The sequence below is a fragment of the Perognathus longimembris genome, chromosome 3 (genome assembly GCF_023159225.1).
Source record: "Perognathus longimembris pacificus isolate PPM17 chromosome 3, ASM2315922v1, whole genome shotgun sequence".
NCBI classification, from domain to species: Eukaryota; Metazoa; Chordata; class Mammalia; order Rodentia; family Heteromyidae; genus Perognathus; species Perognathus longimembris.
Window position 1 is genome coordinate 96629846 of NC_063163.1, and position 22396 is coordinate 96652241.

General features: G+C 46.8%; 1 protein-coding gene across 1 annotated transcript in view; it reads left to right on the top strand.

The window, feature by feature from the left end:
* Positions 1 to 1649: 1649 nt before the first annotated feature.
* Positions 1650 to 22396, top strand: part of Bcr (BCR activator of RhoGEF and GTPase) — a 132943-nt gene continuing 112196 nt past the window's right edge. Inside the window, exon 1 of the mRNA XM_048343524.1 lies at positions 1650 to 3398. Coding sequence (XP_048199481.1) covers positions 2120 to 3398 — 1279 coding nt within the window. The 5' untranslated portion in view covers positions 1650 to 2119. The remainder of the gene's footprint in view (positions 3399 to 22396) is intronic.

Here is a 22396-nt window from a genome sequence, read left to right on the forward strand (position 1 = left end):
GGTCTTGCAACTTGGCACAACACTTTCTAAAGTATCACTGAGCCACATTCCCAGCCCAAGTCAGGATTTATTTTGCCAATTTTGAAGAAGAGGTTATAGAGAATGAGAACACTATTATACAGTAATTCTTGCTTTTCTCTATCCTATGTATGGTTCCTGAAGTCAGAGAGCACTGGCATCTCAGTTTCCTTCTCTGAAAAATGGGATGTTGATAGTTCAGACAGGAGATGAGGTTAGCTGGCAATGAGGAAATTAGTGCAGGAAATTAGTGGGACCTGCAGAGGGCAGCAGTGAGCTGTGCAGCCCCTTTGGAGCCTTCAGGCTGGATCCCCAGGGGTGGTTTTGGCCCAGTCATCATAAACACCATCATTGACTGGAACCCCATGCCATCAGCTCAGGCCTGTTTTGTTTGTACCACCCAGGCACTTTACACAAGGTGCTCATAGTATTTTACAGAGGAGGACAAAAGTGAGGCCTAGAGAAGAGAAGGGAATTGCCAAGATCACAAAGCTGGAAGTGGGAGACACAGGAACTGGACCCAGGCTAGTCTGGCTGTTAGCTCTGTTTGTTTTGTTTTCTTCTTTCCTTTCTCTCCATCTGCCTTCTGGGACACTGGAACTAGAATAACTTCTCATATCCACTCAGGATAACAGTTTTAAGAAGCAGGTGTGAGGGTTCTCGTTTCGGTGCTCAGCAAACTAAGATATAGAGAGCAAAAGGTGATCAGGACTCAAGGCCCATTTCATTGGTTGCCAAATCCGATGTTCTTTTTATTCAGCTGGCGGGTTGAATATTTTTATTTTGTATTCTTCAGACTCCCTATGGTCAGTATGTTCCGCTGTGTGTCTCAGATCTCTGGGCTTCCTAGGGGAACCATCAAAGGCGTCGTTTTAATATCTGCTCCAGGTTTTCTGGCCTTTCCCCTAAGCCCTATGGCTAAGGTGGAGGAGGCTGGTAACCCCTTAGGCAAAGATTAATTGGGTAAGTTCGGCATCGGCTAGACCTGGGGAAAACTACATTGGCTTCTGGTACTCACAAAAACACCACCCAGTGCTCAGGAAGGTAGAAGCGGTGTGAGTGATTTAAAGGGGGTTGGGGTGGGGATAGGTCCTGTTTATCACCCAGTGCTAGGTGTCTCTGACAATCCTGTGTGCCAGTTGTTGCTTGTCACCCACTTCAGGGTTGTTGGCACACTAGCTGCTGCCTCAGTGACTTAGCCTGGTCCCTGGGCGACCTGCCCTGGCCAGCTCCTCTCTGGATTAAGCCCCAATTGGTGTTTTCTAACTGGCGTTTTCTAGCTGGCGGGGGTAGGAGGGGTTAACGATGGCCACAGGGCCAGGCTGTGGTGAAATGAACCAGGTATTCCAGATGTGCAGAACTAGCCCAGGACCTCAGCAGGCATCCCGAGGCTGAGAACCAGGTTCGCTGCCGACGTGGCCTCAGTCTCCCTCCGCGCTCAGAGGACTTACGGGAGGGCAGCTGCTCGGTAGGGGAAGGGGCCTCCTGGAGCCCGCACCTAGCACCCCGGGCGCGGCCCCTTTAAGAGGCGCGCCCAGCCCCCGTCATCCACGCCGCGGCCACCGCCCCCTGGCCCTCCCCTTCCTGCGGCGCTGAGTGCGGGCCGGGCGGGAGTGCGGCGGCGAGAGCGGGTCGGGCGGAGCTCCGCGCCGCGCCGGAGGTGGAGGCGCCGGCGGGAGTAGGCAAATTGCAAAGCGGCTGGGCTGTGGGAGCCGGGGCTGGGGAGCGTGCGGACACCGCGGCTATGGGCCCGCGGCGGCCGGGCTGAGGAGAGGGGGCAGCGCCTGCCCCGCGCCGCCCCGCGCCGAGGAGCCCCGCACACAATAGCGGCGCGCGCAGCCCCGCGCCCCCCCACCCCGCGCCCGCCGCCCCCCCCCCCCACGCGCGGGCCCCGCCCCGCGCCTCTAGCCGCCCGGGGTTGCCGAGCCCCTAGCCTCACCTGCCGCCCGCGGAGGGGGCGGGCATTGTTCGCCGCCGCCGCCGCCGCGTCGGGCCATGGGGGTCGCCCGGCGCCCCGGGTCGGGCCTGGTGAGGTTGCCGCGCCGCCGCTGAGGCGGGCTCCGCAGCGCAGCCGGGCGGCGCAGGTGAGGCCGGCCGCGCCATGGTGGACCCCGTGGGCTTCGCCGAGGCGTGGAAGGCGCAGTTCCCGGACTCGGAGCCTCCGCGCATGGAGCTGCGCTCGGTGGGTGACATCGAGCAGGAGCTGGAGCGCTGCAAGGCCTCCATTCGGCGCCTGGAGCAGGAGGTGAACCAGGAGCGCTTCCGCATGATCTACCTGCAGACGCTGCTGGCCAAGGAGAAGAAGAGCTACGACCGGCAGCGCTGGGGCTTCCGGCGCGCCGCGCAGTCCCCCGACGGCGCCGCCGAGCCCCGGACGCCCGCCACGCGCCAGCCCGCCGCGGACGACGCCGACCCGCCGCCCGCCGAAGAGCCCGATGTCCGACCCGACGGCGAAGGGTCTCCGGGTAAGGCCCGGCCGGCCGCTGCCCGGAGATCCGGGGCCGCCGCGCCCGCGGACCGGGACGATCGAGGCCCTCCCACTAGCGTGGCGGCGCTTAGGTCCAACTTCGAAAGGATCCGTAAAGGCCCTGGGCAGTCCGGGGCGGCGGACACCGAGAAGCCCTTCTATGTGAACGTCGAGTTTCACCATGAGCGTGGCCTGGTGAAGGTCAACGACAAAGAGGTGTCGGATCGAATCAGTTCCCTGGGCAGCCAGGCCATGCAGATGGAGCGCAAGAAGTCCCAGCAGGGGGCTGGGCAGGGCCCGGGGGACGCACCCAGGCCACATTACCGCGGGCGCTCCTCTGAGAGTAGCTGCGGCCTCGACGGCGACTACGAAGACGCTGAGTTGAATCCCCGGTTCCTGAAGGACAACCTGATCAATGCCAATGGCGGCGGCAGACCCCCTTGGCCACCCCTGGAGTACCAGCCCTACCAGAGCATCTATGTCGGGGGCATGATGGTGGAAGGGGAGGGTAAGGGTCCCCTTCTGCGTAGCCAGAGCACGTCAGAGCAGGAGAAGCGCCTCACCTGGCCCCGCAGGTCCTACTCCCCTCGGAGCTTTGAGGACAGTGGAGGTGGTTATACCCCGGACTGCAGCTCCAATGAGAACCTCACCTCCAGCGAGGAGGACTTCTCCTCTGGGCAGTCCAGCCGAGTTTCCCCAAGCCCTACCACTTACCGAATGTTCCGGGACAAGAGCCGCTCACCTTCGCAGAACTCGCAGCAGTCCTTCGACAGCAGCAGCCCTCCTACACCACAGTGCCAGAAAAGGCACAGACAGTGCCAGGTCGTGGTGTCCGAGGCTACCATTGTGGGGGTCCGCAAGACTGGACAGATCTGGCCCAGTGATGGGGACAGCACTTTCCATGGGGACACAGGTAGGTTCCAGAGTGTGTGCAGGTACACCTCTGCAGGGCTCTGTTAAAGGGTAGGGGAAGCCACGAAAGAGAAATTGACAGGGAGAAATGAATACTTTTTTGGGCGATTTTCCATTGCTCTTGTAGGTCAAGCTACTCCTTTCCCTGAACTCCACCCTTCTTCCTCCAGAAGGCATGGGATGGGGTTGGGAGAGGTGATCTATGTAGGGGATGGCGGGTGGCTTTTTCCTGTGTGTTTGAAGGAGGATACTGTGTTTGAAAGGGGATCTGTCTCTATGCTAAGTGCATGTTGGATATGAGGATGGTATAAAGCCAGAGTCATTTCCACACATAGATCCGATCCCTTCAGTGGGAGTTGATCTGTGCATAGGACATTTCCCTGCCACCATACCATTCTTGTCCTGGAAGGAATATAGGAAATGTTTGGGGGACCTAAGATGTGCAAGCTGGGGCGCTGGTGACTCATGCCTGTAATCCTGTGGTCTGGTGCTGGTGACTCACATCTGTAATCCTAGCTACTCTGGAGGCTGAGATCTGAGGATCAGAGTTCAAAGCCAGCCTGGGCAGCCACCAGCCAATTAGCCACCAGAATACCAGAAATGGAGCTGTGGTGCAGAGTGGTAAAATGCTAATTTTGAGCAAAAAGACCTCAGGGACAGATCTCAGGCTCAGAGTTCAAGCCCCACAACTGACATTAAAAAAAAAAAAAAAAGATATGCAAGCTCCTTACAGGCCTTGGAAGTTTCAGGCTCACTTAGTAGCAAGTCAGAGCAGGTGAAGGTAGGAATTAGAAGGAAATGAAGTGACTGACAGTTCTGACTCAGTGGAGCCACCAGAAATCAATGACATAAAGATTTTATCTGGGGCTGAAGTATAGCCACACCCATTTTGATCTTTCTGGCCTGGAAGGAAGGCTACATCTATCATTACTTATCCATAGGCTCCTCCATGCTTTATCTACCCCTGTGTAGTACTGATCCTTCAGTGTGCCCCTTGCCTCCTGGTCTTTACAAGCTAAGTACCCATGGGTACTTATTTGGGGGCTGTTAGTTCATAGTCAGACCCCAGTCCTAAAGTTAAACCTATCGGATTATACATAAGTAGTGTGTTGTAAACAAGAGGCCATTCATTGGGCCTTTGGGCTAACAGGACTAGGTTTTGAAGTCCAGCCACAGTTTGCAGATAGTGTAAGAAAAGAGTGAGTGGGCTGTGAGGCGGGCATACGGTTTGGATAGGGTAGGGACCTGTGGGGTTGTCAGGAATCTCTTGGAGTCCTCAGGCTGATCTGGTTTTCTGCTTCATTGATTTTTCTTTTTCTGCTGATAGAGTTGCATGTGCTTGGTTTGTCAGAATCCTCTTGAAACAAGTTAGGCTATTTTTGGCTCCACTGAGCTGCCTATGTGTGTATGTGTTCAGCACTCTATCCTGTTTGTTTTAGGTACTTGCAGTTGCTGTTTGTCCATTTGCAGCTGAGGTTGGCTGTGGTGTGTGGTGGGACCTGCTTGTGGTCTGGCTGTGCTACATTCCCTGCCTCTAGTGTAGAAATAAGAAGCTGTAGGATTCAGAAGCATACTTTGCAGGCACAACAGCTTCTTCCGGGTCTGGAGAATTGCCCTCTGGTTATTGGACACCAGCCTTGTCCAGTTAGCTGTCTGCCAGGCAAACTAACTGGAAGCATCCTTCAGTGCCTTGGTGTAGGAAAACATTATTAATAAAGAAAATAAGATGTTCATGGAGATCTGCAGTCTGAAATGATAATGGAAAGTTGGGCCCAGCTTTACCTGCAGCTCCTGTGGATGTGGTCATGTTATCCACTGCATCATAGTCAGACTACAACAGTAGTCTGAGTTAGAAGTAAGTGAAGCTGGGTACCTGTGGTACATGCCTGTAATCCCAGTTATTTATGAGGTTGAAATTGGAGGATTGTGGTTCAAAGCCAGCCTGGGCAGAAAAATCCAAAAGACTTATCAACAATTAATCATAAAAGCTGGAAATGGAGCTGTGGCTCAAGAAGCACTAGCTTTGAGCAAAAAAGCTCAGGGACAGGATCCAGGACCTGAGTTTAAGCTCCAGAACGGACACCAAAAAAAAAAAAAAAAAAGTAAGACCCAGCAGGAGAGGCACATGGGTTAGTTTCACAGGAAATGGCTGAGGAGTTAATTTCATAACTTTGGGTTCCAAGTTCTCCTTCCTACTAGGTTTTATATTTTCCCTCAGGTATTTTTAATGATGAATGTTATTTAAAGAGAATCATTTAAAAGAGATTATGAAGGCTGGGAATGTGGTTCAGTGGTAGAGCACTTACCAGGCATGTGGGGCGGGGAGGGGATGGGGATTGTTCAAATGCTAGTTTTGAAAAAAAAAAAGTGACATAGAAAGTTGAGTCCAAGGCTGGGAATATGGCTTAGCAGTAGAGTGCTCGCCTTCCATGCATGAAGCCCTGGGTTCGATTCCTCAGCACCACATAAATAGGAAAAGCCAGAAGTGGTGCTGTGGCTCAAGTGGTAGAGTGCTAGCCTTCAGCACAAAGAAGCCAGGGACAGTGCTCAGGCCCTGAGTCCAAGCCCCAGCCAGGACTGGCAAAAAACAAAACAACAACACCCCCCCCCCCCAAAAACAAAGAAAGTTGAGTCCAGCCTTTCCTACAGCTCCTGTGGATATGTTTTGCCTACTGCATCATCAGACCCCAACAAAGTCAGACAAGGTAAAAGTAGGAATTTTTCTCGATTTTAATTTAAGAATTTTCAGAGCACTTTTATGTTCATAGCAAAACTGAAGGGAAGGTAAAGAGATTTTTTCATGTGTTTATTTCTCTACACCTGCCTACATTATCATCCTCTTGGTGTCATGCATCCTATGAGTTTGCGTCCTTTTTGGCTTTAAAACTTCTGGTTATTTTAGCTCAGTTTTGAATTCTGCTGAACTATAGTCTGCTCTGCTGTGTGGCCTTGTGTGGTTGATAGGGAAAAAGAGATCCTACCCCAGCTCAGCCATCTGTTTCTGTCTGCACTGTTTACTGATGATCCTCAGATGACGGTGGGGCCTGTTGGCCTGAAAAGGAACAGTGAGGAAAATTACATTGTGGGGAGGTGGGGGGAAGTCAGCCTGATGCTCTGCAGTGGCACACATAGAAGCTTCCTTCCACGAGATCCCTTTGAATGAGAGACACTTATATTCTGAATTAAGGGTTTTGGTGATTAAGGAAAGGGCTGAAACCACCACAGACTGCTCTGTACTGAGAGCATGATGACAAGATGCTTCATCCAAAATCCCTGGTGAGTTCTTTACATCAACTGGCCAGTGGGGCTTCCCACTTACAGGTAAGGATGCAAATAGGAAATAGCATAGTTGAGATCCTAGGAACCTGTGTAAATTCAGAACCCTAGTCTTTCTGGTATGTGATGGTCCTGTGTGTTGCTATTTTATCAGTATGCTTTTTGTTTGTTTCTTTGAATCAGGATCGTACTGTGTAGCCAGGCAGCCCTAAATTCACAGTCTTCCTGCCTCATCTCTGGGGCTTTTTATATGTGTTTTTGGCTGGTCATTTCTACCTTTTTATTGAGCAAAATCACTTGCCCTTTGGATTTCAGCAATGTGTAGATGCCCATGTGATCACTCTTGTTTTTCCTTTCATGATAGTCAAGACAGGCAGCTGGTTGGAGTAATCCAGACCTTTTGCTGGCTCTGTAGACCAGAGCTGTGGCTGCCTCTGGATAGAACACAGGCTCTTCTCTATGAACAGAGACAGAGAGGGAGATGTAAGAGGGTGGAAGCTGTCTACATCATTTATTTTTTATTTTTTTGCCAGTCCTAGGGCTTGGACTCAGGGCCTGGGTACTGTCCAGCTTCTTTTTGCTCAAGGCTAGCACTCTACCTCTTGAGCCACAGTGCCCACTTCTGGCTTTTTCTGTTTATGTGGTGCTGAGGAATTGAATCCAGGGCTTCATGCATGCTAGGCGAGCACTCTATCACTAAGCCACATTCCCAGCTCTACATAAAATTTTATAAGGCTCTTTGGCTTCAGAAGGCTAGATGTATTTTGGGAGTAGAATGAAGCATTCTGGAACATCTTACTGAAGGAGCTGGGGGTGCTGTTAACTTGAGTGGTACCAGGAATGTGTCTGCCCTATGACTCTCTCTTGCCTAATTTGTTGCTTTCAGCTTTCAGAGCCATGTCCCTTCATTGGTTGAGACTGTAGCCAGGAGGGTCTGTATATGAAACTGACACCCTGACCAGAACAAGGAGTCCAGGCAAGCACTAACTACACTGAACCCACTTGGGATAGGCCTGAATCAAACAGGAGGCCCCACTACAGCTTTCCCCTGTGATTTGAGAGGGATCCACATTCACAGTGAATGTGGAAGTGTTCAGAGAGAACTTAAAGACATTCTCGGGGCTCTAACCAATAGATCTGAGTGTTGACTACTGCTGCTGCCTTACAGATCAAGGATCAGGGGTGATGATATATGAAATGAACAATGACCCTCATAGAAGTCCTTCCTGTGGGATACAACTGCTTTTCTTCAAGGGAGATTTTTTTTCTTTGAAAATGCAGTTACTTTAATTGCAGTGTGTTACTTATATAACACATTATAGGTTTATTAATTTTAGTGTGATAAAATATACATAACATAAAGTGTACTGCCTACTTTTGGAGAGGTGTTAGAGATCAAACCTAGGATTCTGACACATGCTAAGCAAGTATTCTGCCACTGAGCTATATCCACAGAGCCTTCCCCCCCATTTTAAGAATGCAGTAGTGGCATTTATGTTATATAATCATCACCACCATTTGTGTGCATGTGTGTGTGGGGGTGTGGGGGTATGTACACATGTGCATACGTACTGGAGTTTGAGTGAAAGCCTTGAATATGCTAAATACTTGTTCTTTCACTGAGCTACACCCTTAGCACTTTTTCATCTTTCTAAACTAAAACTGTACCCATTAAATAATAACTACTCATCTCTTCTACCTCCAGTAGAGCAGCCACTATTTTATTGTGTTTTGGGGGGGAAGGAGTGGGCTATTGATATTGGACCTTGAACTTAGGGCTTCTCCCTTGGCTCAAGTCTAGTGTTTAACTACTTGTGTCATATCTCTGTTTCCAGCTGTTTGCTGGTTAATTGGAGATAAGAGTCTTACCAACTTTTCTGCCTGGCCTGGCTTTGAACCTCAATTCTCAGATCTCAGCCTCTTGAGTAGATAGGATCACAGTCTTGAGCAGCTAGGATCACAATCTTGAGCTACTAGTGCCTAGTCCATCCACTTTTATTTTGTTGGTCATAGGGCTTGAATTCAGGGCCTGGGCATTGTTCCTGAGCTTTTTTGTTCAAGGCTAGTGCTCTATTACTTTGAGCCACAGTTCTACTTCTGGCTTTCTGGTGGATAATAAGAGATAAGAGTTTCACAGATTTTCTTGCCCAGGCTGGCTTTGAACTGTGATCCTTAGGTCTCAGCCTCCTGACTAGCTAGGATTACAGGTCTGAGCCACCAGTGGCCGGCTCCATCCCATTTTTTGTTTCTATTAATTTTCCTGTCCTACTTATCTTACAAATGTAAGACAATATTTTTCATCTGTGGCATATTTTTTCCTCAGGTAAAAAAATCAAGTTCCCTGGAGCAGCATACTCATCCTTAACTCCCCTACTCTGATGCTTAAAGGCATGTTCTCTTTTGGAAAACACCTATTACTGAGGATGCTCTTTCTTTGGCTTTCACACCCACAGTTTTTAAGTGCCCAATGTGAGTCTTTTAAGCTATCTCATCACAAACTACCACAGACAGAGTGGACAGAATAACAGTGGTTTATTTTCTAACACTCTGGAGCTGGAAGGGTTGGTTTCCTTTGAGTTACTCTCCTGGGCTTGCAAATGCCCCCTTGCCTCCTTTGTTCCCTGGTGTCTCCTTCTGTCCAAATTTCTCCTTATGGAGACATGAATCAGATTGGAGTTGGGCCCCCCCAGTGACCCCATTTTGACTTAACTTCCCCCCCCCCACTCCTCCTTTCCCCTCCCTCCCTTCTTTTTGCCAAAGCAACCACCTCTTCCTATCCAGTCACTCAGAGATATTTGTTGAGCTTCTACTATGTGTTTCACAGTGCCTTCAGGGAAATTCTCTCTTGCCTTTCTTCATGGATATGGAAATGGCTTATCTCCGAGGGCTCTACCCTTTAAAAATGAAAGAACAGACTAGGCATGAGGGTATACACCTATAAACCCAGCAATTGGGAGACTGAGGTAGAAGGTAAGTTCAAGGCCAGCCAAGGCTGTATAGAAAGATAAGAACCTGCTTCAAAATAAAACCCAAACCAAACAAACATAAAAAACAATGAACAAAAACAAAATATTTTTAATGTGCAAGCATCATCCCCTAACTATGTATCTTTCTTTAGCTGTATGTTTGCAGCTATTTCCTGTTAATCCTGTGTCTGTCTGGCTTCCTTCTTTACAGCGATGAAATCCTTAAGACAAATAATTTGTGTCCTACTGTGGCATCCTGTAGGACATGCCTCACTCTGGGCTCTTTTAACAGTGTATACGTTCAGTGATGATGCTTCTGAGCCTGTGTAGGTCTGTCTATGCCTCAGGTATCATTTCATCTTTTCATGAAATGAAACTCCACCTTTATAACTTAATGTGCTCAGATCCCTCCTTTGTTCTAGCCAGACCCTACTCAGTCCTACCTAATAACTGGTAGTGGATTTTCTCAGGCCCACCCCAGCAGTTGCATTTTTTTCTATGCTGGTAATTGTTCCTCCCTTCTTAGCCTTTAGAGAGCATTCTGATTTCTCAGACTGGGGCCTGCTAGCAAGCAGTTTCGAATTCTGACTGTTGCTGCTGTGACCTTGCAGAATGACTGTAGCCTTGAAGGGTGTTTGGTGCTCAAGGGAAGAACATCTGGCAAGTTTACAAATGCATGTGTCTGTGCTGGGGTGGGAAGACCGGAACAGCCCATTGATGTAAGTAGGTTTTTCACAGAGGCTGTCTCATGAGTCCTTGAAACATTCTTGTGAAGTGGCTGGAGGAAGATTATTATCATAATTATATGCCATCCAGTGATTGAGTCTGAGAGTGAGGGAGACAACAAACACGGCCTAAAATAACCCACCCAAGGTTGAGTGGTTGATGGTGGGGCTGTGTTGGGGATGTTAATCGCAAGAAAGCAGGCACAGGGTGACTCCCCAAGTGGAGGAGATCTTGATCAGTTATTTGGCAAACACATATTGAGTACTTGCTGTGTCAGACACTGAGTGCTGAGTTCTACAAGTTAGGCTTTCCCTGGATAATCCATTTCAGTCTGATGGGAAGATAGCCACCTAGGAAAAATCTGGTCCAGCCTTTATGCTATTCCTTGAAGGCAAGGCAGCCACTGAGGGATGTAATTTCTATTTTGTAAATCTCCTGGGGAGATTTCCTGATTTGTTGGTGCTGGAGATTGAACTCATCTAGTGCTGTTTCACAAAGTTAAAATCCCATCCCCTTCCTAACTCTTGATAGCTCCCTCTGCTGAGGCTCTCCCAGTAGCTTGTGTGGTGAGGGACCTGAGACATCAGATCTGTTGGAAGGACACTGCCTATTCATCTACATTTCCTATCCTGCAGTCAGGGGCTGTGAATGCTTACTGTGTTACTGATTATGGTTGGATGTGAGTTCTAGGAAGTGTTTAGAGAAGAGTGTGTAAGGCCTGGCTGGGAATAGTGGGGAGAAATGCCAAGATGGCTGACCATGTACTAAGAGGGTCAAGTGCATAGTTCAGGGAGCACAAAAAAGGAGCCATCTCTAGGCTGGTCAAGGCACAGCTGTGGGACACTGGGAAAAGAAGAGGAGACCCCATGTATCATTTACCATAGGAGTCAGGTAGGCAGAGCCAGGAACACAACAGCCCATGGGAATCCTTGACCCAGTCAGTGCTGCTGTTAACTGCAGAAGAGCTTTTGAAGAGGCACTTCATTTTAAAAGCCCCATATACTTTCTTTTTAAAAAGTGCCACTGGAGGGCTGGGGATATAGCCTAGTGGCAAGAGTGCCTGCCTCGGATACACGAGGCCCTAGGTTCGATTCCCCAGCACCACATATACAGAAAACGGCCAGAAGCGGCGCTGTGGCTCAGGTGGCAGAGTGCTAGCCTTGAGCTGGAAGAAGCCAGGGACAGTGCTCAGGCCCTGAGTCCAAGGCCCAGGACTGGCCAAAAAAAAAAAAATAAAAAAAAAAAAATAAAAAATAAAAAGTGCCACTGGGGTCAGTTGGAAAGCAGTAGAATAGGAAACCATTTTTTTGCAAATAAGAGTATGTTAATAGTTATTCTCAAAGTGGCTTAAAGGAGGCATATGTTTTATATGTAGATCCAGATTCACCTGGGATCATTGGCACTTGTGTCTGTGTACCCTTATGCAGAGATTTCATTCTAACTTTTCCTCCTGTCAGCTGGAGAGAATAACTTCTTCCTTGAAGGAGCCCCATAGGAGCATTGGGGGTCAAGTGTTAGATTTCTGGCTGATCTCAAGGAGTCTTTACTTAACGCATCTAATGTCTGTTGATTGAACATCATAGTTTCAGTTCTTTCTTTTGCCCTCCCTCTCTCCCTTCCTTCCCTCTCTCCCTCTCTTTCTGTCTTTTGTTGTTGTTGTTGCTGCAACCCAGTACCTGAGACTAGGCTGTATATAAAGAGAAGATGCTTAGCTCACAGTTCTGGAGTCTACGAAAGTCCAAGATCAGATGGCCTCATTTCCTTGGCTTCTGGTCAGGGCTTTAGGTAGGAAAGTAGGAGGGCTAGCAGGTGCCTGTAAAGGGGCAAAACCCAAAGGATAACTTTGATTTTATAACAATTTATTCTCATGTTAGCTAATCCAATCTCAAAAGAATGGGAACACATTTCTGCAAGATGCCATTAGCCTTTTTATGCAGAGTCTACACTTCTCAATATTGCCTTTTGTAAAGAAACATTTTGGTGTCTGTGGATCCATGTATGTCTCAGAGTATAGGCGCTGTTCCTGAGTGTTTTTGCTCAAGGCTAGCACTCTACTACTTGAGACAGAGCTCTACTTCCAACTTTTTATGTAGTTAATTAGGGATAAGAGTCTCATGGAATTTCTTGCCTGGGCTGGCTTTGAACTGCAATCCTCAGATCTCAGCCCCATGAGTAGCTAGGATTATAAGCATGAGTTACTGGCACCTGGCCCAACATCACATCCTCTTCTTAAGGAATTAAGCCTCAACAAGAGTTTTTGGTGGGGACAAACCACACTCGGACCATAGCAAAGAATTTTAAGGGGAAATGCATGGCTCAATAGAGACAGGTGATTTCACCTATGTGGTTAGCCAGTACTCAGCTCCAGCTGTGACCTAGAGGTCTGTCATGGCTTTCACTGCCCTCCATTCTTTCCAAGTCTTTCTGGATCTAGTGGTGTAAACTGGAGGCTTGTATTTCTCTTCCATTCATATATTGAAATCCTAATCCCCAAGGTAATGGCTAATACCAGGAGGTAAAGCCTTGGTCATGATTAGTGATTAAGTTATGAGGGTAAAGCCCTGGTGAATAGGATTATTGCTCTTATAAAAGAAATCCCAGGGACCCCATCCCTATTCTTTGCATCATAAGAGGACACAGCAAGAAAGTGGGTTCAAAGTGCTTTGAACCCTCAGGAATGATCTCTCAGTGTCTTGATCTTAGACCTCCAGGCTAAATAAATTTTCATGTTTTATAGCCCTCTGGTTGATGGTATTTTTTTTTTTAAACAACAGCCTGAATTGACTAAGGCAAAAAAGTACAGTGTACATTCTCTACATCATAGTCCTTAAATGAAGCCAGCTACATCCACTCGTGTTAATCCTCAATCCTCATACCCTTCAGGCCAGGATTCTTGAGTTCTGTGCTGACATCAGCTGAACCTTGCACAGGTCAGGCCGCCTGGGATGGCCTTTGTCCTCTACTTGAAAGGGTAGAATGGGGTCCTTTTTATGGTGTTCCTGGACCCTTTGGCCTTGTGGCTTTGGGGGCTTTGGAAGCTAGGATCTTGAAGGAGAGAATCTTCTTGATTTTTCTCACTAACAGCCCCTGCCAAGTTGGTATAGGGAAGCCTTATAACTACTTTGTTCTCATTTTTAATGATTGTGAGGCATTAAAAAAGGAAGTGAAAAACCATAAAAACCGTAGACTTCCTTATTTTAATAGGCAATATGGAAGAAAGAGGGAAAGTTAAATTTCTGATGCTTTGGCATATCCTTACTTAGTCTTCAGATTTGGGCTTTGTACTGGGGGCACCCATGGTGTTCAGGGGTCGCCTGAAGGTTCTGGCAGGTCCCATGGGGTTGAGGCATGAATGACTGCTACACAGTGAGCTGCAGAGATCAGAGAAGAGATGTGAAGATTCCCATAGAGCCTGGGGAGCAATCAGGGTGACTGAGCACCTGTGAGGGCCATTGAATCTTTGGTTCTTGTCCACCCAGGACTATTACCATTTGCTATCCACTAGTCATGCCTGACCTTCAACTTTCTGGGGGATAGGGACATGTAGACTTACAGTAACCCTGGGGGCTTTGTCTCCTTTTATCTCTCTGCCCTTCAAGAAGTCTGCTTGGAAACCTAGAACCATCTTGTCAGGTGTTTAGAATGAGGATGTGCAGCAGGAGATTCTGACTCAGTCACCCTGACTTTTTCCTACTCTTGTTGCTGTTTACATGAGAATCCATGATCCTGAGAGTAGTCGTCTTTTCAAGCAGCATTATTGAGATAGAATTCACACCATACGGTTTGCTTGTTCAGAGAGTAATATTTAAGTGAAGAGTGGTGGTGCGCACCTGTATTCCCAGCATTTGGAAGGCTAAGGCAGGGGAGTCTTGAGTTTGAAGCCAGCCTACGCTGTACAGCAAAACCTTATCTGATAAAAGAAAAGAAAGGGTGCATTTCAGTGTTTTTCACATAGTCATAGTTATGCAACCATCATCACTGTCTATTTTTAGGACATTTTCATTACTTCAAAAAATAAACCTTGAATCCTTGAATTATGACCCTCTCCTACACCCACCCTGGCAGCTACTCATCTCCTCCCCTCCTTTCTCATCTCCTCCTCTCTGTTTCTTTTTTCTTTCTTTTTTGTTCTTTCTTCTTCTTTTTGAGACAGGGTCAAGCTGTTTAGCCCAGGCTACTATAACACAGTACCACAGATGGTATGACTTAAACAGCAAACATTTTCTTGTCACAGTTCTGGAGTCTGTAAGTCCCAGTCAGCGTGCCAGCATGTTTGAGTTCCTGGTGGAAATCCCCCTTTCCAGTGGATGATGACCTCACTGCCTCATTTGGTGGAGGGTGGCACCGTCACCTGTCCTGCTTCTTATGAGAGCATCCACCCCATTCCTAATCACCTCCCATTATCTGCATTTGGGCAGTTAGGATTCCAACAGTATGCATTTGGAGGGCACATAGACATCCAGTTCTGTGTAAACATTACCTACCACCCAATGCTGGAACCTTCCTGATCTTGCCCAATTGAACTTGCTACAGTCATTAGTAATAGTTCCCCATTCCACTCTACCCTTCCCCCCTCCCCCCAGCAGAGTGGCAGCTACTTTTGTACTCTAGGTCTCTGTGAATGTGAAAACTCTATAGATAACAAGCACAGGCAAAGTTTGTTCAACTATGTCTTGGCTATGTGTGATGGCCTCAGGGTTTGTCCTTCTAAGGAGTCACCATTAAGCCACACCTTATGTATATGTTACTGGGGTTTGAATCCATAGCTTTGTGCTTTGGTAGGCAGCACTGTACTGCTTGAGCCATGCTTCTAGCTCTTTTTTGCTCTTTGTTTGTTTTTTGGCCAGTGCTGGGCCTTGAACTCAGAGCCTGAGCACTGTCCCTGGCTTCTTTTTGCTCAAGGCTAGCACTCTGCCACTTGAGCCACAGCGCCACTTCTGGCCATATCCCCAGCCCGGTTTTTAATTTTTTTAAGTATTATAAAGGTGATGTACAGAGGTGTTACAATTAAATGTCAGGTAAAGAGTACATTTCTTTTTGGACAATGTCACTCCCTCCCTCTCCCAGTTTTCCTTTCCATCCCTACCCACAAGTTAAATAGTTCATTGCCAACATAGTGTCTAGTGAGTACAACTGCTACATTTGTTGTTCTGATTATTTTTTAAATAAAGTTTTGTTTTTTGCCTGGGCTGGAGTAGACTGATGATCTATTTATGCTTCCCACATTATAGTTGAGATGTCAGGCACACACTTTCATGCCCAGCATTTTATGTTGAGATGAATTCTTCAAACTTTTTTTTCCACACAGCTTGGCCTGTAGCCATGATCATCTTGATCATTGCCTCCAGAGTAGCAAGGATATCAGCACCTACAGCACTTCCTCCTACTGCCATGCTGGGGACCAAGGCTTTTATATACCTAGACCTGCAGATGCTACCACAGCAAGGCTATCTATTCAACTATAGATGTCCCAGTGGCTATTCGAGGCTCACTTGGACTTCTGTAGTTAAGTAGATAGGATCACCTTTGTGTCATGGGCCTCCCCAATTGCAAGCAATACCACTGTGGCATCAGTGTGAACCTGGGGGCATATGACATGGGGGGTGGGCCAGCAAGGGCTCTATCCATCACCTTGTCCCCTCTCAGAGTTGCTGCACTGGGCTCAGAGTGCTTATCTGACAGGTTGGATGTCCTTGTGTGGTATGAGACACACCAGTGAGATCTATGCTCGGTGCAAGTGCTCACTTGGTGGTTATATGTTGTTTGTTTTCACCCAGATCTTTTCCCTTAGCATACAAATGAAACTCATTTGTGAGTATCAGCTTCTGAAAACATTTTATTTGCTGTCTCATAATATGAGTGAAAACTACCCACATTTAGTTTTGGAGGCCTTTTACAGGTGTTCTTAATACCCAGTGCCAAATTATATTAAGCGAAGTAAGCCAGACCCAAAGAAACATGGGTTACATGGTTTCCCTCATTTGTTGTAGTGCCTGTAAATCTGCAAGTAAACACATTGGATGGTAAAAGACAAACACACACACACACACACATACACGATAAATATACAGGTCTCTAGGTATTCACACAGTGAGACCAAAGGAGGATATGCTTAGGAGAGGATCACAAAGTTGAATGGCTGTGGGCATATGACTATATAAAATTATGTTATCGAAATGAACACCAAGAAATGGAAACAAGAAGTCTTATATTATTTTGTTTCTTGTGTTTTTTTTTTCTTCTTTGTCTCTGTTTTTTTGTTTTTTTGTTTTTTTTTTTGCCAGTCCTGGGGCTTGGACTCAGGGCCTGAGCACTGTCCCTGGCTTCTTTTTGCTCAAGGCTAGCACTCTGCCACTTGAGCCACAGCGCCACTTCTGGCCATTTTCTGTATATGTGGTGCTGGGGAATTGAACCCAGGGCCTCATGTATAAGAGGCAAGCAGTCTTGCCACTAGGCCATATCCCCAGCCCCTTTGTCTCTGTTTTTGTTTTTGTTTTTACTTTGGTCTTATATGTAACTTTATCTGTTTGGGGGAGTTTAAGGGAAAGCACAGAAATGGTGGGACAGAGGGTAAAGAAATGTAGCAGTGATACTCACTAGACTATACAACTTCTGGGGGAGGAAGGTTGGATGGAATAACTGGGAGAAAATAAGGTAAGAGGTGACACTGTTCAAAAAGAAATGAACTCATTACCTGACTTATGTAACTTTAACATCTGTACATCACTTTTATAATTGAACCGTTTTTAAAAATGCCACCTCTAAACCTTCCTAAGAAGTAGAAAGGCAGCTTGGTGAACCTGCTTGTCTGTAGACCACATCCGTAGTTACCAGGATCCTTTTGCTCTCCCTTATTTTCCATGTTTCTTTTCAAAACATAAGGAAAATATGCATGACATAAAACTTGCCACCTTAACTACTTTTCAGTATGTCATTCAGTAGGGATTAAGTGTACAGCATTGGCACTGATGCATTTCTCAGGAAAGGTTTATTTGCTACCTGAGAAACAGGAAGATAATTCAGATTCAACTTTAAGTACATGCAAGGGAACTGCAGGCCAGGTGGGAGCAAAAATTGAGAGTCTTCGGACTTGTCAGTGCTGTAGGGCGTGTGGGAAGGGAAACCTCATACCTGGCCTACTTGTTAGGGGAAGAGGTAATGGAGAGGAGGGTGTTCCAGGCAGAGACCATGGCAGGTAGAAATGAAGGCCTGGAAAGCATTCACTTCCCATACTGAATCTGGTCAGAGAACTGGTGGAAAATGTGACATGTGGGGAAGGCTAAAGTAATAGTAAGAGGGTTGGCGTCATTCTATATAAAATTTCAAAAGCCAAGGTTGAGGACATTATGCTTTCTTTCAGGGAGAATTAGAGAGCAACTGAAGCTTGTTGATCAGGGAAAGAAACACCTCTAGAAGTGGGAGTTAGGTCCCTGGAATTACTTTCTTGTGAAGTAGTAGTTGAAGGAGGTGGAAGGCTATGGGAAAGATGAAGAGAGCTGATTGAGGTTAGATGAGGAGTTCACCATGAGGCTGTTCAAGCCTGGTGGTAGTGAAGGCTTTTGTGGAAGACCTTAGGCTAGGTCTCTGGGGAAAGGGCCAAACCAGGAATGAAGAGAAAGGATGGGAACAGGGAAGTGTTTGTTGTTGTTTTTTTCTGGCAGTACTGCAATTTGAACTCAGCCTCTCACTTTGTAGGCAAATACTCTACCACTTGATCCATGCTCCCAGAAACTCAGTCCTTTTTGTTTTAGTTTATTTCTCAGGTAGTGTCTTGATTTTGCCTAGGGCCAGCCTAGAATGGGCTCCACCATTCTCCTACCCCATCTCCCAAGGAGCTGAGATCATAGACATGTACTACCACATCCAGCCCTAGCAAATTTGGGAGCAAGTTTGATGGACACAACTTTATCCCAAAGCAGCTGGTGAGACACTGTTAGAATTTTGCCCAAAGGAAAACAGGTTGTGATTATTAACATAAGTCTGGCTTCATCTCCAGTGGCATTTCTTCAAGTAGCCAGATGGTGTGAGTTGCTGGCAGATTTCTCTGTGGAAGAGTGAGTGTGGCCCTGAAAAAGGGGTGTGTGAGGCTCTAGAAAGAAATGAGCGAGGCAATAGAAAGGTGTGTGAGAGACTTGGTCCCAGTTTTGTCTCCAGGCTTTCCTGGCTCTCCTGCTGAGCCTGCCCACAGACTGGAGAAAAAAGCTGGTTCTGATTATTCAAAAAATGGGGATTTTCTTTTTTTGTTTGTTGGGCCAGGTAACTGGGCTGCCAGAAAACCAGCTAGCGGTTAGTTTCCTAGTACACTTGGCTATTGGGATGTAGAGGTGGAGATGGCCTCCAGAATTGTGTGTTCTGCCAGTTGGCCCCATGAGTGAAGAGAAAAGACCTGAAAGGGTAAGGAAAATGTGTTTTCCTTTTTTTTTTCTCTTCTCTTTCTTTCTGCTCCCCAATCCCCAAATCTCCTTCAAGAATGTGAATTCATTGTAATTCCCGAGTGTCACTTTGTGTTTACTGAATTATAAGACCAGGCATGATAGGATGAGCTCTAAACATGATTTTGGGTATCCAAAGCTAGGCTTCCTCATGAGAACCTCCTCCCACCTTGAGCATCAGGTGACGGCTCATACGGCCTCACAGTCAGTTTCCATGTGCCTAGACTTGAATGAATCTTTAAGCTGGTGTTCTCTTCTTGGCCCTTTTCCAGAGCCATTTGATTTGAAGGTGTGTGTGTGTGTGTGTGTGTGTGTGTGTGTGTGTGTGTGTGTGTGTGTATACACGCCTACATGCCAGTACTGGAGCTTGAGCTCAGGGTCTGGGCACTGTCCTTTAAGCTTGAGCCACACTTCCACTTCCAGCTTTTGCTGGTTAATTGGAGATAGAGTGTCACAGACTTTCCTGTTCAGGCTGGCTTTGAACCATGAGCAGGGTTCAGTTTCCTGCTCCAGGTCTTTATCCCTACAGTAAGGGTGTGAGCCTGGGCTGCTTTCCCTTCTGGGCTTCCTCATTCAAGTTCGCTTGGGTTGAGCTGGGAGCTCAAGGATGGAAGCCCTCATTTTCTTTCTGGCTAGATGCCATTCTAGAGCCCATCTCTCTTCATAAGCTGTTCACATAGGGCTCTCCTCCTAATAATTCTTTTTGTGTGTCTATGCTGGCATCAGGGCTTGAGCTATGGGCCTCTGTACTCTCTTGCTAGCTTTTCTGCTTAAGACTGGTGCTCTACCACTTGAGCCATACCTTCACTTTTGGCTTTTTTGGTGGATAATTGGAGATGCATGTCTTACAGACTTCTGCTCAGGCTGGCTTTGAACCTTGATCCTTAGACTTCAGCCTTCCTGAATAGCTAGTGTTACAGGTGTGAGCCACCAGTTCCTGACTGGTTTTTGAACAGCTCTTTTGTTGATTTTACTTCCTAACCAGAGTTTTTGATCCTTTACAACCCCCCCCCCCCAAAAAAAAAAGGAATCCATAGACACTATGTCCTTTGGAGATCTTGCAAAGAAGGAGACCTTGTAAAGAAGGAATAGATTTCTTCTCTCTTTAGTTTAGTAATTACATGTAGTTTTGAGGCAGATCTGGCTTTGTAGCTTAGGCTGTTCTTTAAGCTAGGGATTCCTTTGCCTCAGCCTGGAGTGCTGGGATTATACAGGCTGTGCCACCATGCCTGGCTTGGCAGTAGATTTCTCTGGGGCCACATCTGGAAGCCTAGATTGTCATTCAGGACTAAAAAGCTTATGGGAGATAGGTTACAGCTTAATGTTAAGCAAAATTTTGTTGTTTTTTCTTACCAACATTGTATATAATATGTAAAATTCTTTTATTGGGAGGAGGTCTTGTTTAGTTGTATGTTCTGCCTTGGCAATTAATGTGGTCATTTTCTTAGGTTACTAAATATTTTATTAGCATTATTTTAAGGGTCAGGTTATTGCTTTCTAATAGAGTTGTAGTTTAATTTATCTAGTCTTAATGTATTTTGTTGAACATTTAGAGTAGTTACTGTGTTTATAGCTATGCCACTAGTCATATTTATTTTGTTTTTCTTCAGATCTGGTCTTGTTTTAACTTTGGGCCAGCCTTTTAACTGCAATTCTCCTTCCTCCACCTCTGGGACACTAGATAGGGCCTTTTTAACTTTTGCCAGGGTTGGCCTCTAACCACATCCCTCCTTACCTTTGAGTTTTTCCTTGCCCTTGTTCTTTTTATAGGATTCCCTTCCCTCCATACTGAGGCTTGAACTCAGAGCCTTACTTTCTGGCTGACTGCTGGCATTCTACCACTTGAACCACACCTTTGGTCCAGTATTTTAGTGATTAATTGAAGATGGAGTTTCCAGGACTTTTCTACTCAGACTGGCTCCAAATCCCTGTCCTCCAGGTCACAGACTTCTGAAGAGCTAGGATGACAAGTGTGAACCACCCATGCAGGGCTCTTTTTGTAGGATTTCCTTGAAGTAGTTCCATCAGATAATAAGAAGGCTAAGTTATGGTATAGGGGTTGTTTTGGGTTTTTTTGCCAGTCCTGGGGCTTGAACTCGGGTACTGAGCACTGTCCCTGGCTTCTTTTTGCTCAAGCACTCTATGCCACAGCGCCACTTCTGGCTTTTTTCTATATATGTGGTACTGAGGAATTGAACCGAGGGCTTCATGTATATGAGGCAAGCACTCTACCACTAGGCCATATTCCCAGCCCCCGGTATAGGGATTTTATCAAAAGGAACAGGATCTGAGTTAAAGGAGGGAGAGAGTGGCACCATCCCAGAGTAAGTCCCTCCATCCCCCCTAGTCTTTGATGACCCTCAAATACAGCCAAGTGTAGCTGGAAGAGCAGGGAGGGAGTTCAGCTGTGTCCACCCTGGTTCACATTCTACTTTGGGAAGCTTCCTTAGTCACTGGCTACGTGACACATAATCTTTGTCAGCTCCATGGTCCTTGGTTGGGAAAGAACTCACAGTTCCCTTGTTTATTGTGAAGCTTGTGGATTCTGCTCTGGACTGCTTGTAACTGAATCTGAAAAGCATTTTGGCTTCTCTCCTGTGCATCTGGCAATGGATTGGGTCTGCTTAATAGCATTGTCCAGTTCTGCTTAATAGCATTGTCCAGTTAATTCTGGCTCATGGAGTTCCTGCTTGACTTTGATTGAAGCTCCAAGAGAGCAGAATGCTCTGGTAGAGAAGGGATTTTTTTTTTCAGAGGGAGAAACTTGTGTGGCAGTATATGGCCATTGGCAGCTGGCAGAAATTGGTTCTGGGCAGTAGAAGGCTGTTATGTTCATGAGGATAAGTGCCTTCCCCTTGCATGGGGACTTGGAGCTGGTGCACAGTGTCTTGTGTGTTGATCTTGGCCTGCAGCGGGGACAGATACAGACATATTTGGAGGGAAGAAAGCGTGGTGCAGTGAACATGAGGAAGGGAGAGCAAAACAGATAAATTTCCAACAGAGACTTAGTTGTTCCACATGGTGATAGGAGTTCCACTTTTCTGTTTGGTCCTCCCTGAAGCCGAGAACTGGTACTTTTGGAGTTTTAGCCATCTGGCTTTCAGTGGATTACAAGGGCTGTGACCCACTTAGTCCTTGTCTTGCTCAATATTGCCCATTTTAGCTGTGTCCTTAGCTGCTGTTATAACACTGGCCAATCGTTAAAACTTGTTGGGCCTCTGAATTCCCATCTGTAAATGAAGAAGCCAAACAGTAGTGTCTTTAAGATCCACTTAGTTTTGTGATTCCAAAAAAAAAAAAAGTCATATCTCTGAATTCCCAGATTACTTGGAAACCCCAATTGGCAAGTGTCCCAAACCAGTCTTTCTGTATAATCTCAGTGTGTCTAGCTTGCTGCAGTGACTTAACCTGTGGTGGGCTGAGGTGTGGACTGGTCTCTGTATGCAGCAAATTTAATGGGAACCAGATCCTTCTCTGTGTCCTCTACACTCACTGCCCATTGGCCAGTCTTGAGACTGCAACAGATGACCAAAGGCTGTGCAGGTGTCGTCTGGGGCAGTGCACCAAAGTGTAGAGTCTGGGTGGCAGCAGGCCCAGTG